The 16,267-nt window shown below is 46.0% G+C and overlaps 1 protein-coding gene across 6 annotated transcripts in view; it reads right to left on the bottom strand.

Moving 5' to 3' along the window:
• The window catches only part of SLC7A7 (solute carrier family 7 member 7), a 35,112-nt gene that overhangs the window by 4,730 nt on the left and 14,115 nt on the right, over positions 1 to 16,267 (bottom strand). For all 6 annotated transcript variants that reach the window (XM_041758557.1, XM_041758561.1, XM_041758563.1 and 3 more), the window contains exons 3-4: positions 1,554 to 1,679; positions 296 to 440 (exon numbers count right to left, since the gene is read on the bottom strand). In XM_041758557.1, the coding sequence (XP_041614491.1) occupies positions 296 to 440; positions 1,554 to 1,679 (271 nt within the window). The remainder of the gene's footprint in view (positions 1 to 295; positions 441 to 1,553; positions 1,680 to 16,267) is intronic.

Here is a 16,267-nt window from a genome sequence, read left to right as displayed (position 1 = left end):
CAGGCTTCCTGTGAGGAGCCTGCTTCTCCCTCTGCCTGTGTCTCTGCCTCTTTCTGTCTGTGTCTCTAGTGGATAAATTTTTTAAATCTTTTTAAAAAAAATTTTTTTAATGCAGGCATGAACAGCCAGATGTGAAAAGGCCTGCTATTCTCATGGACAAGTTACTTCTCTGGGCTTTAGGCCTCCCATCTATTCAAGTGGAGCTGATAAAATCTGTCTCAGAGGTTGCGGTGTGCTATCTCAGTAAATGATAGCTATCCTTATTGCCATGGAAAATAGATGGTGAGATACCTACCTCTCAGGATTCTTGATCTCTTCAGTGACATAGTTGAGGGTATCCCAGCCCGAGTAGGAGAACAGAGCGGAGTACAATGCCAGGGCAATGTCACCCATTGCAAATGACGAACCCTCAAAAGAATTCTCAAAGTGATTTGACGCTCCTAGAATCCAGAACAGGGAAAAGGCAGAAGGATTAACAGCCTACCCCCCAGCTTCAAAGTGATCCAGAACAGGAGTGGAACATGACAGTAACAGCAAGTGAGTGGCTTAGAACACCTTTGGCAGCAAGGACACTGGTGAAAGAACAAGGAAAGGGAAAATGACCACTATAGTGATGGCTGCAATGCAGAGAGCAGCATGGGGATCTTGACAGGAAGGACCATGGTGGCTTTCTGGGGTAAGAAACCACTCCGGGACAGAAGTGATGTTCTAAGTGCAGCGGTTTGGCGCCGCCTGCAGCCCAGGGTGTGATCCTGGAGACCCTGGATCGAGTCCCACATCAGGCTCCCTACATGGAGCCTGCTTCTCCCTCTCCCTGTGTCTCTGCCTCTCTCTGTGTGTCTCTATGAATAAATAAATAATCTTAACAAAAAAAAAAGTGATGTTCTATCCTGCCCTGTAAGCTGCCCAATTCCTACCCCCTTTCCAACACCACAAAGAGCTGGTACAGGATGGGGGAAGGGTAGGTCTCCCTATGCCCAGGGCAATGGAGTAGTGGGTAGGTGTTCCTACCTGAGACCTGGAGAGGAATAGATACAAGGGCAGGATAACTTCCAAGGGCAGAACAATCAGCCACCGCATTGGGCTTGACAGTCTGCCTAAGCCGGCTCCCAGGATATGACAACTGTCAGCCCTTTTGCCAAGTCACCCTCCTCCGAGAACAGTGTCTCTGAGCAGAGAAGACAGGCTTTGAGGTCAGTCTGAGTACAAATCCCCATTAACGTACTAGCTAGGGCAAGATACTTTATTCTGCAGCCTCAGTTTCCTCTATAAAATGGAAATAACGGCACTTAGCAAATGAGAATGCACAAAGGGCATTTAAGAAATGTGGCTCAAGGGATCCCTGGGTGGCGCAGCAGTTTAGCGCCTGCCTTTGGCCCAGGGCGCGATCCTGGAGACCCGGGATCGAATCCCACGTCGGGTTCCCAGTGCATGGAGCCTGCTTCTTCCTCTCTCTCTCTCTCTCTCTATCATAAATAAATAAAAATTAAAAAAAAAAAAAAAGAAATGTGGCTCAAGAAAATGCACAAGAGTTCATTGCTATTCCATCTTACCTTGGCCAAGTCTAATGATGCCTGCGATGATGACAGCGATGAGCGCCAACACTTTAGCATAGGTGGAGACATCTTGTACCCTCGTTCCCCACTTGACATAGGCACAGTTAATGAAGGTTAAGAGACCTGGAAAAATAACCCTGATTGGTGACTGACCCTACCACCCAGAGAGCCTTACACTCCCAAGCATTATTTTCAGTAACAGTCAGAGAAACACAGCCTTTGGCCAAAGACAGATGTGTTTGGGCTTTGACCTGCTTTGTATTTGAAACCTCTGCCCAGCAAGTCCTCACCATTAGCATTCAAAGGTACCCGCTGAGCATCTGTGTAGGCAGCACTACACATACACACCCTGTAGCATTTACCCGGAAGAAAAAAACCAAGTAACTGGATTTGCTTACATACAAAAGCACTCACCACGGCGGGTGGCAACTGGTAGCTATAAAGGATTAGTGATGTGTTCTGGTTGGCTCTGAAAAGTCACCTTCTCTCCCAGCTTTGCACCCCTTTACCTCTTGATGTGGACTCCAGGACCCAGCACTCTGTAGTATTGTTAACCTTGACAAATCCTGTTGTGGCTTATCCAATGCCTGGGCCAGCAGGTCGGGACATGTGGCCAAGGATTGGAATGGGGGCCAGACTTCCTGCTACTGCCTGCCAGCTCAGCTGCTTGTTTTTGTACTTGGAAAGATTCTTGGAGCCAAGGCTTCTATAGAGTGGGGACAGCATTTTTCCAGACTAGACAATGCAAAAGAATGAGCCACAAACATTCCTTCAGTCCTACTCTAGAGTGGAGGCAATCCCTTTACCTAGATAAGCTTTGGAAAAGTTCATGGATCACCCTGAGAGCCAGGGTTCTTAACCCAGGGCTTCCACAAAGCCTGAAATCCCTTGTAAGTGGTTATTTACAAATGTCTAAAGTATATGCATTTTTCTAAGAAAAAAGTCCATAGGTTTTGTCAGGATCTTGGAGAAATCCGTTATCCCCAAAAAAGTCCCATTGTACTACTTCAGAAGAAGAAATTCAAGAAGGGAAACCCATACATGCTGAGGTTGACCAATAGCCTCAGGATGTGGCAGGGGAGAAAGTGAAAAGAAAGGATTCTGGGGCACCTGAATGGCTCCATCAGTTAGTGTCTGCCTTCGGCTCAGGTCATGACCTCAGGGTCCTGGGATGGAGCCCCAGGTTGAGACTTCCTGCTCAGTGGGGAGCCTGCTTCTCCCCCCTCCCCCCCCCACCCCTCTGCGTGCTCTCTCTCTCAAAAATAAATAAAATCTTTAAATATATATAAATATATATAAATACAAATATATTATATATATATGTATATGTATATATATATATATATATATATATATATATATATATATATATATATAATTTGATTCTGAACCCCAGCTAAATGTTCCTCAATGGCACACCAGCATCTGAAGCAGGCAGGCAGCTACACGAAGTGGCAGTCAATCACCTCACTGCTCCTGCCTTCCCAGCTCAACAAATAGAGCACCAGGAGGAGGGCTTAATCCTTTCAAGAGCTCCAAGGGCAAGGTCAGAATCAGCCTGCCTTCCCAGTGGAGAAGGTCTGGCACTGGGCTTGCCTGCTTCATGCCACCAACAGAGGAAGTGGCACTCCCTGCCTCAGTTCTGGCCCTAGAACTGGCCCTAATGTCACTCACTGGCCCTAATCCTCCTATTTTCTTGTGTCCTGGCCTCACCACACACTGGCCCAGAAGCATCTTTATCCTGAGATGCAGGAAAGACCAACTCGAACAACAGCTAGCTCCTCTTCTGTCGCTCGCTCTCCCTCCTTTATACCCCTCCTATTCTACTCGCTGCCCAAGTTCCTTTCTGCTCTTCTCTAGAAACGGCATTCTTGTCCTATACAATCACTTGTCTTTCTGCCTAATAAACAAGACAATAAACAACCAAACCTTATCATCGGGCTGGGCAAAAAATAGACCCATAATTCCTCAGTACTAAGTTAATAATTAAAGATACAAGCACACAGTCTCCACAAGCACCCCACAAAGTGATCTGTATGTCACCCGCCACAAATCTTTCAGATCTGTTGATCCTCCTCAACCACTCAGCCTTTACTCCCCACTGGACTTCGGTTTCCAGCCATTTAATAGCCCTCATGCCCCTTCTCTCCATCCTGTAACCTGTATGCCTTACCCTCGGGCTCTGCTGCCCTTACAAATAGGATCCAAGCCAGGTTTCTGAGTAGAAACACCAAGGATAGAGAGTCTGGGTGGCTCAGTCGGTTAAGTATCTGCCTTTGGCTTGGGTCATGATTCCAGGGTCCTGAGATCGAGCCCCACATCAGGCTTCCTGCTCATCAGGAAGTCAGCTTCTCCCTCTCCCTCCTCCTGATCACACTCTCTCTCTCAAATAAAATCTTAAAAAAAAAAAAAAAGAAAAAAGAAAAGAAAAGAAAACACCAGAGACCAAAAAATGGGGGGAGGCCACCTGGCTGGCTCAGTCAGTAGACCATGTCACTCTTGATCTCGGGCTCATGAGTTCAAGGCCCACACCGGGGTGTAGAGCTTACTTAACAAAATGAAAGGAAATGAAAAGAGACAGCAGGGACAACTGATGCTGCCCTATTCACAAATGAATGGGATCACCTCCTTGGAGTACTGGTTAGCCCTCAAGAGAACCACAACACCAAAGAGAACTAGTTCTGGGTCCGAGTCCATCTACAGCCCTTGTGCCACAAGGATCTGTTCTTGGCTTTGTCTGGGCACATGGGCAGTGAAAAGGCAACTACTCATCCTTTACTACAACGAATTCTGAAATGAAAATACATGGATGGTAAGCATTTTATCCCTACTGCTTCTCTACTTGAATTCCACATCCATCCGCACGTATCCCTCCTTTTACCCCAGTTCTTCTCCCTCCCCCACACCTGAGCCTTATCTCTCAGCCACTGACCCACCATCTCGCCCTGATCTACTCTCTGTATTAAGCACAGGGACTCAGTTTGAAGGAAGAAGGGAATCCTGTGGAAAGAAACCAGGAGCAGAGGCACTGCCTAAAGAGAGCTGGCCCTCACCTTCCCCAGAGCCCAGCTTCCTGCAGGGCCTCTTGGCCACAGAAGCAGGAAACGGGCATGGCAGGCAGCCCTGCTGACTGGGCTCTTTGTCCTCAACCCAGCGGATACAGCTGACCGGAGACCCCAGAGCCTGGCCTAGTGCACTGTTCTTGAAGCAGAGCCCAACCTCCTGCTTCAGGGGCAGGGAAAGGAGGAAACCACAGGGCTAGGGTAACATGGAGGCCATAGTGAGTCAACCTCAAGGACAGAAATGTCCTACACCCTCCTACCTCTGGCTGTAATTCTACCTCCACCCAATACTGGGCCAAGTCCACAAGAACATGGCCTTGGACCCTTGCCTCAGGTACAGTTCCATTCCTGCTTTGGAGGAAGAAGCTTTGAAGAAGCCACTTCTATGATCATCTAAAGAGATGCTCCTGAGGGGCACCCGGGTGGCTCAGTCGGTTGGCCGTCTACCTTCAGCTCAGATCATGATCCTGGGGACCTGGGACCAGGTGTTTCGGGCTCCCTGCTCAGTAGAAAGCCTGCTTCTCCTCTCCCTCTGCCCCTCCCCGCCATTCATGCGCTCTCTTTTCTCTCTCTCTCCCTCTCAAGTAAATAAAATCTTTTTTTGTTTTTTTAAGATTGTATTTATTTATTCGTAGGGACACAGCTAGAGAGAGAGGCAGAGACACAGGCAGAGGGAGAAGCAGGCTCCATGCAGAGAGCCCGACGTGGGACTCGATCCCAAGTCTCCAGGATCATGCCCTGGGCTGCAGGCGGCCCTAAACCACTGAGCCAGCAGGGCTGCCCTCAAGTAAATAAAATCTTAAAAAACTAAAGAGAGAAAAAGATGTTCCTGCATGGTCATCAAACCTAACCTACATGGGCTCTCCTGGAGCAGGCGGCTAGTTCTAGCACTAAGGCCCAGCATCAGTTGCAGAACTAAAAGCCAGGAAAGCACCCACATATGTTGATCCAGAACAGAACAAAGCTTGCTGGCCCACTCAGGATCAGATGCCCAGATTTGGTTGAGATGCCCACACTAAACAGTCCCTGAAGAACATTAGACGCACCATTCTCCCAGCACTGTTAGTTATTGGTTTTGTTTTTTGTTCTTTTCCCCCAGCATTGTTTTTAGTTTTTTAAATATTTTATTTATTTATTCATGAGAGACACAGAGAGGCAGAAACACAGGCAGAGGGAGAAGCAGGCTCCCTGCAGGGAGCCTGATGCAGGACTCGATCCCAGGACCCCTGGATCACGCCCTGGACCGAAGACAGGCGCTCAACCACTGAGCCACCCAGGGGTCCCTGTTAGTTTTAAATACATAGAATGTAACACATAAAACTTAGGCCACTCTTCAGTCTATTTTCTGTTTCAAATTCCCAAGGACTATAAAACCTCAGTACTTTATTTATGAGACAACTCGTTCCATTTTTTAAGAGATCGATAGCTCTTTCTTCCATAAGGCCAAAAACTGATGCTTCACAACTTCTACCCAGTAGTCCTAGACCTCTCCTCTGGAACTACACAGAATCCGGCTAAACCTGCATCCACATATTGGCCCTTCTTATCATTAAAGATTAACATCCTGTCTTGCTTGAGGCTTTCCCCTTTCAGGCTAAAAACCCAGTTTCTTTCTTCAGCCTCCTGTGTGACAAATGTGGCTTCCAGGCCTTTCACCACCATGGTTCTCCCCTCTGCATTTACTTCACTTCGTCAGGATGTTCCTTAAACATGAGACCCACTCAGAACATTCCAGACATTTTCACAGACTATGGGGTCTCAGTTTGAATTCATTGTCAACTACAGTTCAACCTCAAGCTGATGAGCTTTTCTCTATCCCCCTTTTGAGGCCTATAAAAGTGAATTTTGTTTAAATCCTAAATATGAGACGTTAACGTTTATTCCTAGCAACTTACCTCTGTAAATTTTTAGACATTGTTTTCATCTACTAGAAATGGGATTTCCCCCTTAATTTTATCAGATACTTGAAATGCCTTCAATTTTGTGAAATCTGCAAATTTGATTAGCATACCTTCTGGGTTTTCCCTGAAGTCAATGATAAAAATGTTGACTAGATAAGGGGCGCCTGGGTGGCTTAGTCAGTTAAGCATCTGCCTTGGGCTCAGGTCATGATCCCGGGATCAAGCTCCATGTCCAGCTCCCTGCTCAGCCCCTCTGCCCCTCCCCCTGCTCATGCTCACTCTCCCTCTCAGATGAATAAATAAAATCCTTTTTTTTTTTTTAAAGATTTTATTTATTCATGAGAGACACACAGAGAGAGGGAGAGACACAGGCAGAGGGAGAAGCAGACGCCATGCAGGGAGCCCGATGTGGGACTTGATCCTGAGATTCCAGGATCACACCCTGAGCTGAAGGCAGATGCTCAACCACTGAGCCACCCAGGTGTCCCTATGTGTTTTAAGATTTATTTTAGAAAGAGAATGCTCAGGATCCCTGGGTGGCACAGCGGTTTAGCGCCTGCCTTTGGCCCAGGGCGCGATCCTGGAGACCCCGGATCGAATCCCACGTCGGGCTCCCGGTGCATGGAGCCTGCTTCTCCCTCTGCTTGTGTCTCTGCCTCTCTCTCTCTGTGTGACTATCATAAATAAATAAAAATTAAAAAAAAAAAAAAGAAAGAAAGAGAATGCTCATGCATGCATGGGAGTAGGGGGAGGGGCAGAAGGAGAGAATCTTCAAGCAAACTCCCCACTGAGCATGGGGCCTGATGCAGGGCTTGCTCTCAAGACCCATGAAATCCTGACGGGAGCCAAAACCAGGAGTTAGATGCTTAACCCAGGCACCCCAAAACTGTGTTGTTTTAAGCTACCCAGTTGGTCGTGATTTGTTACAGCAGCAGTAGAAAACTAATACATCACTCAACAGCTTCCTTTTCACAACCCTCCTGTTCTCCTAGATCTGGGAGATGCCTGGTAGTAATTCTGTCTTTTGGGCTAATTTTAAATTCTTTCCATTTGCCTACAAGTGACTAGTTGGAAACACTTAAAGCAATGGCATGCTTTATTTCTACTTTCTCAATTCTCGTCTTGGTTTTTTGTTGACCTCGATCTGTTTTTTACTGAACCTTTTCTAGGTTAGCAATCCTTCTGCTACATAAAGTTAAAAGGAAAATGGACTGTGGCCTTCTTTCTCTCCACCATCGGTTATTATAGAACTAACTGCCCTCTCGCTGTTCTCACTCTGTATGTTGCCTTTAGAGCTTTTTATCCTCCACAGTCTCTTCCCCAGATCTTAGTTGATGCTGAGTACCAGCCTTTGGACATTCTTCCTGCAGTTCTGGGCCACTCCTGAATTTGGTCTTCATTATACTACTTCTCACTGATGAAGGATAGTCAGGAGAGAAATGCAGGCAGGGACAAAGGCCCTGAGAGGAAACCACACTGAAAAGGATTTTACCCCACCCTGGAAGGAGCTCTCCACCCTTTCCTACGTGATGAGTCGATGACAAAAGTCTAATTGGATGACAGGTGTACAGAGGGTTAACTAGGTTAAAACAGCCTGCCAGCAAGCCTATAAAACCCCCTAGGCTTGGAAACTCCAATGGCGACCCATTCAGGTCCTCTCCCTCTTCAGGAGCTTTGTACTATCACTTTGCTATCACTCAATAAACTTTGCTTTGCTGCCCACCACTCTTCGTCTGGTCTACCTCTTCATTCCCAGGCCTTATAACCATGAACTGCAGGCACTGAAGGAGAAGGAAATCCTGTAACATCATCATTTCTTGTGTGTCTTGTTTCTAAAAATCTAAGCTTATCAAAAAGTAATGTGTTCAATCACATTGGTTTATTCACCTAATTCTCCTTCTCATCCTAAATAAGATAATTCTGAAAAAATAGATGAAAATTTCATTTTAGAGAAGCTTCTGGTGTTTTTTTTTTAAATCCCTACTTACAAGATTATGAATTCTTTTCCCTGAACTTTTCTGTAATGTCTTTGCCAAAATTTAGATTGCATTTCTGAGTAAATGCATCATTTCTTTTTCTGGGAGGTATAAACCTGGGTAGGCATAGTCACTTTCACACATTTCCCCCAGTTATGTTCAATTAATAATAAAACAACAACATCCTTATCCTTTAGCAATCCATACTGAAGCCTTTAGAGTTAAATTGTATGATTTCAATACTCCAGTGGGGATTTTGCTTTCTTTCTTTTTTTTTTTTTAAGATTTTATTTATTTATTCATGAGAGAGACAGAGAGAGAGAGAGGCAGAGACACAGGTAGAGGGAGAAGCAGGCTCCATGCAGGGAGCCCGACATGGGACCCAATCCTGAGTCTCCAGGATCAGGCCCTGGACTGAAGGCTGCGCTAAACCACTGAGCCACCCAGGCTGTCTGGGATTTTGCTTTCAATACTCTAGTGAGGTGAAGTGAGGTGTTTGGAGTATAGATAAAACAGTGGTGATTAATTACTCATGCTGGTGCTTGAACCCTGGAAGTTCATCATATTATTCACCCAATTTTTGCATGTTTGAAATGTATTATAATAAACTTTTACAAATTTATAGAGGTACTGCATCTAATGGAATGAAACTGATTTTAACAAAAGATGCTTGGGGAGCTGAGACTTTATCACTACCATATTTTTCCTTTTTGAACAAATTTTGTTGTTTTTTTAGGAAAGCAAAATATTTCTCCTCCCTCTGATCCAATGGTGTGCAGTCTATGCCCACAATGACATCATTCCTACTTCTTTTTTCTTTTATTATCCTCTTGTTTTCTTCACCATGTTTCTTCCCTCAAGATGAGGAATTATTCTTAAAAATATTAATAAAATTAAAAAATATGACAGGATGAGCACTGGGTGTTATTCTGTATGTTGGCAAATTGAACACCAATAAAAAATAAATTTATTATAAAAAAATAAAGAAAGAAAATAAAATAATCTTAAAAAATTTTTCAAGGATGGGTTATTATTTTTTTACCCTTTTTTTTTTTAAAAAAAAAAAAAAGGATGCATTATTACTATAGGAGAGACTTTCAGGAAAATTGCCCAAGGAGAACTTGAGAGCCTCTGACAGCACCATGTAGTTACTGTTCCCAAGGTACAGGATTAACAAAGGCCAGTGTCTCTGTTCCCTAAGAGATGGGCCACATATCTGTGAGGCCCCGAGCAGAAGAGACTGATGCTAGTTAGCTGTAAGAAGAAACCCATCAGGGGACACCAGAGTGGCTCAGAGGTTGAGCACCTGCCTTCGGCCCAGGGTGTGATCCTGGAGTCCCAGGATCGAGTCCCACATCGGGCTCCCTGCATGGAGCCTGCTTCTCCCTCTGCCTGTGCCTCTGTGTGTCTCTCATAAATAAATAAATAAAAATCTAAGAAAAAAAAAAGAAAGAAAGAAGAAAAAAGGAAAAGAAAAAAAAGAAAAGAAAAAAAAGAAAAGAAAAGAAAAGAAAAGAAAAGAAAAGAAAAGAAAAGAAAAGAAAAGAAAAAGAAAAAGAAGAAACCCATCGGCAGGCAGAGAGCTCGAGGCAGCACAGGGTGGTACTATTCAATGCATTTGTCTGAATGAAAGAAGGAAGAAGTAAAATCCTTTGACAGGTCTCTGTACCTTGGAGTACAGAAATTTCCCTCTCACTGCAGTCAAAAGAATCAAAATGTGACCTTGCCCAGAGGGAGCAAGCATCATCTCATACTAGAACATAGAGCAGATGCAAGTGGGGCTCTCTCTGATACACTACATCAATCTCAGCTCTTCTAGGAAACCCACCACTTCTAAACAAGGTATATTCTTTCACTGTCATATTCTCATCAAATATGAAATTCTGTCCTCCTTGCAAGTAAGACTAAAAAACAAATGTTTATTAGCCTTATTTAATGTTTGTAGATAGGAGTCCAAAAGCATCATTCCCAACCTGCTACCCTATTTCTCCAAATGCATTACTCAACAAATTTTCCATCTTTATTCTTTTTTTTTTTTTTTAACTTTTTATTTATTCATGAGAGGCAGAGGGAGAAGCAGGCTCCCTGCGGGGATCCTAATAAGGGATACAATCCCAGGACCCCAGGATCACAGGATCACACCCTGAGCTGAAGGCAGACACTCAACCACTGAGCCATCCAGGCATCCCTCTACCTTTATTCTTCTATATAATTCCTCACAGCCTCTAAAATACCGAGATTCATGCTTTTATCTGTGCATTTTTCTCCTCTCTAAAAGTTCAGCTGAGGGCAGCCCCAGTGGCACGGCGGTTTAGCGCCGCCTGCAGCCCAGGGCGTGATTCTGGAGACCCGGGATCGAGTCCCACATCGGGCTCCCTGCATGGGGCCTGCTTCTCCCTCTGCCTGTGTCTCTGCCCCTCTCTCTCTCTCTCTCTTTCTCTCTCTCTCTCTCTGAATGAATAAATAAATAAATCTTTAAAAAAATAAAAAATAAAATAAATAAAAGTTCAGGTGAAAGCCATATTAAACATATCTCTTCCAATCTCATGAAACCTGTTCTGTCCCTGTCTAGTCTTCTGGTACCTTAGCATTTATACTCACATACTCTGTTCTAGGTTTTTTTTCTTTCCCATTCACAGCCTGCAATGGACAGAGATGAAAATATTGTCTTCCACTCAGTTCTCTATGCTGAACTTCAAAGTCACCAGGGATGCACCTCGGGTATCTTCTGACTGGTGACATCATTCATCCCACAGGATGGCAAAATGGTAGCCGTCTGTGGTCTTAACTGGCTCAAGCAAGCTCTTTGTGATATGTTGCTCCAGAAAAGCTGCAGGTCCCTGCATTAGGCTGGTCTCCATATAGCCAAGAGTCATACAGGCTGGGAGCCTCTTAACTGGCTTGCTCAGGCCTGCTAATACCCAGATCTCTCCAGAATACTCTGTCGCTGCCATTTCCTCAGAAGGGCCACATGTATCTCTGTGTTGTCTAATGTTGGTGTAGTATACTTTCTATACCTTAAATATCATTTTTATGGGGTGCCTGGATGGCTCAGTTGGTTGTGTCTGCCTTCAGCTCAGGTCATGATCTCAGGGTCCTGGGACCCAGCCCTGCATAGGGCTTCCTGCTCCACAGGAGCCTGCTTCTCCCTCTTTCTCTGCCCTTCCCCACTTGTGTGCTTGTGTGTTTTCTTTTTCTTTCTTTCTTTCTCTCTCTCTCTCTCTCTCTCTCATTCTCTGTCAAATAAATAAAATCTTTTTTTAAAAAAATCACTTTTATTCCTGGGTCCCTTGATGTATTGTTTCTTCCACCCTCCCTAGGTGCTATTAGATGTCTCAGACAACAGATGGGCCTCAAATTCTTTTACCTTTCAGGCTACAGAACCATTTTGCTTACTCAGACATCATGGATGAGAGCATCCGGCAAGACAACACACCAAGCATAAAGCCTGCCAGTAGATCAGAGGCCTCCTACTCTGCCTCCTGGACTCAGTCATCATGTTGCCGTGGCTTTGCACCACTCTGAAGGAGCAAGTAGACAGTCTGGACCAGGAGCCTCTTCTATTAAGCCACACCATCTGCTCCCTTCTCAAAGCCAGCTAGTCCTTGTCAATCAGATCCTTAGTGGTTTGCCCAGGTATAGTCTAGGTCCTCAGAAACAGGACCCCAAACCTGAGTGAGCAGCAGAATCACTTGAGGAATGTTACCTACTGCTTTAGGGCTCTGACCCAGTAGTTCTGGTGCAGGAGGTCGGAAAAGGGGCTTCCCAGGGGAGTCTGATGATCTGCCTGCTTTGGGTGTGCTACTTCAGGACTCACTAAACGAAATAATCACATACAGAACCACAGTGACCAGAGCAAGCCCAAACCCTTCACTTACACAGTGCTCCTCTATCCTGGCTGCACACTTGACAAAGTCCAGGGCCCAGGCCCTACCCAGGGCAATGAAGTCAGCAACTCGGGTGGAACCCAGGCATCAGCATGTTCTTGAAGCTTCCCAGGTAATTTTTTTAAAGATTCTGTAGTTGTTTGTTTATTTTAGAGAGTGGGGAGAGAGCATGAGCAGGGGGAGGGGCAGAGGGAGAGGGAGAAGCAGGCCCCCCTGCTGAGCAGGGAGCCCAACGAGCACCTAGATCCCAGGACTCCAGGATCATGACCTGAGCCTAAGCCAGCTGCTTACCAACTGAGCCACCAAGGCACCCCACCCCCAGGTAATTCTAAAGTACAGTGACAACTGAGAGCCTTTCTTCCCAAAGCCCCCATTGATTCTCCTCAGTAGCAACTTTTCTGCTTCCCCAATTCTCATTCTCCAAGCCAATTCCCATTCTTCTAACCAGTGGTTGAGATTTATCTGGTTTGGGGAAACAAGGTAGGAGAGGAAAGGGCCATTAGCATTTTTCCAAAGCCCTAGGTGATTCCATCCAGGGTGGGGACCCACTGTCCCTAGGTCCCTCCCCAGCCTCCTTTAGGCTATCCCCTTAGCCTCCTCTGAGGCAGAGAGAAAGAGAACAGAAACAAGAGGAGACCAAGGGTGAACCTCTGAAGAGCCTTGAGGATCAAACCACCCAGAGCTCTACTGTCTCACTGCTGGTGAATGTTGTGCCAAAGTCTACACTGACCCCATAACAGAAAGAACTCAGGGCTCTAACTCTAGCCCGTTTGCTGCTGTGAATATGGGACATGAAAGAAATGTAAGCTTCCTCACCTCCAGCCTAACATGGCTCTTGAGAAAACTCCTCTGGGAAAGTAACTGGCTTCCAAGTAGAAAGTTCAAAGTGCAAAAACCAGCTGGGGGCCCAGTATCTGGCTATTCCACTTCATTAGCCACAAGTACATGAAGTCAGCCATCTGGTATCAGAAGAAGCTGCAACACAGCCAGAGCTCTTGGACAAACACGCTGAGATCCGAAGTCCTCCACAGCCCAAGTGGCTCTGGGAGCCTCTGGATAAGCCCTCTGCCCCCCACACTCCCCGCCGTGCCCTGCTCCCACCTGGCCCCGGCCCCCCACCGAAAGCCCCCAAGAGCCACAAGCATGCAATGGCCTTCTCGGCCACGCCGAACCTAGAGGCCTGGCTTCTGTTCATTCATCCAGCTGCCACCTGTTGAAGCACCTGCTCCACGCAAGTCAGTAGGGCCAAGCCTCAGGGACACAGATTCTGCGTGATCCCTAAAGACCAGCGCTCTGTTCACAGCGGAGCCTGAACACGTGCCGCTGGCTGACCCGTACAGTATGGGCAGACCTCCTGCGAAAACACAGGAAGAAAACCGTTCCGCTTTCCTGAGCGGGGAAAACTAGACCAGAGGACCTAGATCACAAGGCGGGCAAGTGGAGGCAGGACAAGTTGGGAGCAGAAACATCCAGCACAGCTGACAGTAGGCCCCTCACTGGCTGGCTCTGAAAAGAGCATTTGGGTGGAGCCAGATTTCTGGACACCTAGCCCTGACTCTGCCAGGAGAAAAGTTCCACCTCTCCAGCAAGGAGGAAGAAAGGTCTCAGCCCTTCTTTCTGATCTCTGTAAAACTACAACTGCTCGTAAGTCATCCAAAGACGGCATGTAGAAAGTAAAGTTCTTAGAAAGTATTAAGATGAATGTGACTGTGAATAAGACACTTGTGACTGAATAGAATTTGCAGCAGGAGGTACCATTTTTGACTGACAATAAGGTGTTAGGTCACCAACATTCTTACATATATCATCTAATTTAGTCTGAGAGTAGGCCCACTGTCTTTCTCTCATAATTGAGAAAACTGAGGCCGCTCAGTCAAGGGCCAGCTCCAAAGCTTGTATACACTCCAGCACACCACGTGCCTCCCTGTCTGTATGCAAGGATGCAGGGGGAAACTCCTTCTGGGGTGTTGGGGCTTCCAGCTGCAGAAAACTGGAGCATTCCTCAAAGAATCCTGAGAAGCCAGAATAACCAGCCTCAGAAGGGGCCATCTGCACACCTCTCCGGTTAGGAAAAGCAACCATTTATAGTACCCTGAACAGGACAGCAAGATTCCTTCAGAACTCCGAATTCGTTCATTCAGCCAGCCAGCCAGCCAGTACGTACTGAGCCATCGGCTGTGCTCCAGGCCCTGGAAAGATCCAGTCGCCAGCCTTCACGGGAAAATGAACATGGACAATCGAAAAACTAGGTACCATGAAAGTCAGCATGAGGCACCGCAACCAGTCTGGGGCAGTGCAGAGGGGTGCAGGTGGGCACCGCGACCATCGACCATCGTTACCTGGACTGAGTACACGGAGGCAGGGGCTAGCATCGGGGGAGGGGAGGACAAGTTCCTGGCAGAGAGGGCAGCACGTGATTACCCTGACAGTGAAATCAGCAATGATTCATTGAAGTCATCCATGCATAGAAAAAACTTACTCAAGCAATCAGTAAATGACTTCAAGGTCTGTCTAGGGCTGTAGCCATCACCAGTTCTAAAGGAGGATTATACCTGTAAAAGGACAGTGAGCCACCAAGACAGGAACAGAACTATTGCTCTCTTGAAATGGTCACTGTGTGGGGCCCCTGAGTGGCTCAGCGGTTGAGCGTCTGCCTTCAGCTCAGGGTGTGATCCTGGGGTCCTGGGATGAAGTCCCACATTGGGTTCCCCAGAGGGAGCCTGCTTCTCCCTCTGCCTGTGTCTCTGCCTCTCTCGGTATCTCTAATAAAATTAAAATTAAAATTAAAATTAAAATTAAAATTAAATTAAATTAAATTAAATATAAAAAATAAAAAATAAAATGAAATAAAATAGAAAAGAAATGGTCACTGTGTGAACAGAAAAGGAGAAAAGTATGGCAAAACTATAGATCACACCTCTGTAAGATACAGACCCCATTCTACAGATGGGGAACCTGAGACTAATAAACTTGACCTGATACCATGCTCTTAACCACCAAACATTGCTGCCTCCCAAAGGGATGAGGGGATCTCTGTACTGTTCAAGGGAGAGAAATAGTGACTCAGGGCACCCAAGCATTCCAACCAGGGAGAAGATCTTATTGTCAGGTAAGGATAATTTCATCCAACCTTTCCAGGAATATACCCCCAAACCAACCTAAGGCAGACTTAAGTCTTTCCCATAAACTCCTCCCTCAACCTTGATCCCTCCCTCTAACAACTGCCCTTCTTGTCTTCAGAATCGGCCTTCTGGAAAATGTATCCACATTCTCTCCCTTCCATTTGACTAATATCCACTCCACCACTCCACTGAAGACAGTTTTCCTTGACCTCCTACTTGCCAATTCCAAATGACATTCCATTTCTTATCTTAACAGTTCCTCCACAAAGGCTACTTTTGAGCATAAACCCACCACCCTTGGGTGTGCTGCCCCTGCCCTGGGATTCTCACACTAACCACACTGTCATAGAATGGTTAATATATCTGTCTCTACCATCAACTGGGTGCTCCATGAGGGCAAAGTGAGTAACAATCATCCTTGAATCCCTAGGGCCCGGCCCAGAGGTAGACACATAGTAGATACTCAGATTTCACTGGATGAATAAACAGTCTCTCTGAAATTGACTCTACCCTCACTGCCCTGAAATTTCCCTCTCCAGAGTCACAGTGACCTCCTATTGATATATTCAAGCAACTGCCCTCCTGATCTAGCTTGTCTTCTTAGCAGATTGCACACTGTTGGCCACCACCTCCTTCTCAGATTGCTCTCTTTCCATTCACCATGTCCCATTTCCCTCTTATCTCTCTAGATACTTCTCCTTTTTTGTAGAATATTTATCCCTCAATGTTGGCATTCCTGAGAATGCTATCCTAAGTTCTTTCC

Source organism: Vulpes lagopus, chromosome 6 (genome assembly GCF_018345385.1).
Source record: "Vulpes lagopus strain Blue_001 chromosome 6, ASM1834538v1, whole genome shotgun sequence".
NCBI classification, from domain to species: domain Eukaryota; kingdom Metazoa; phylum Chordata; class Mammalia; order Carnivora; family Canidae; genus Vulpes; species Vulpes lagopus.
The sequence above is the reverse complement of the archived record's forward strand: the minus strand, read 5'-3'. Positions and strand labels throughout refer to the sequence as shown.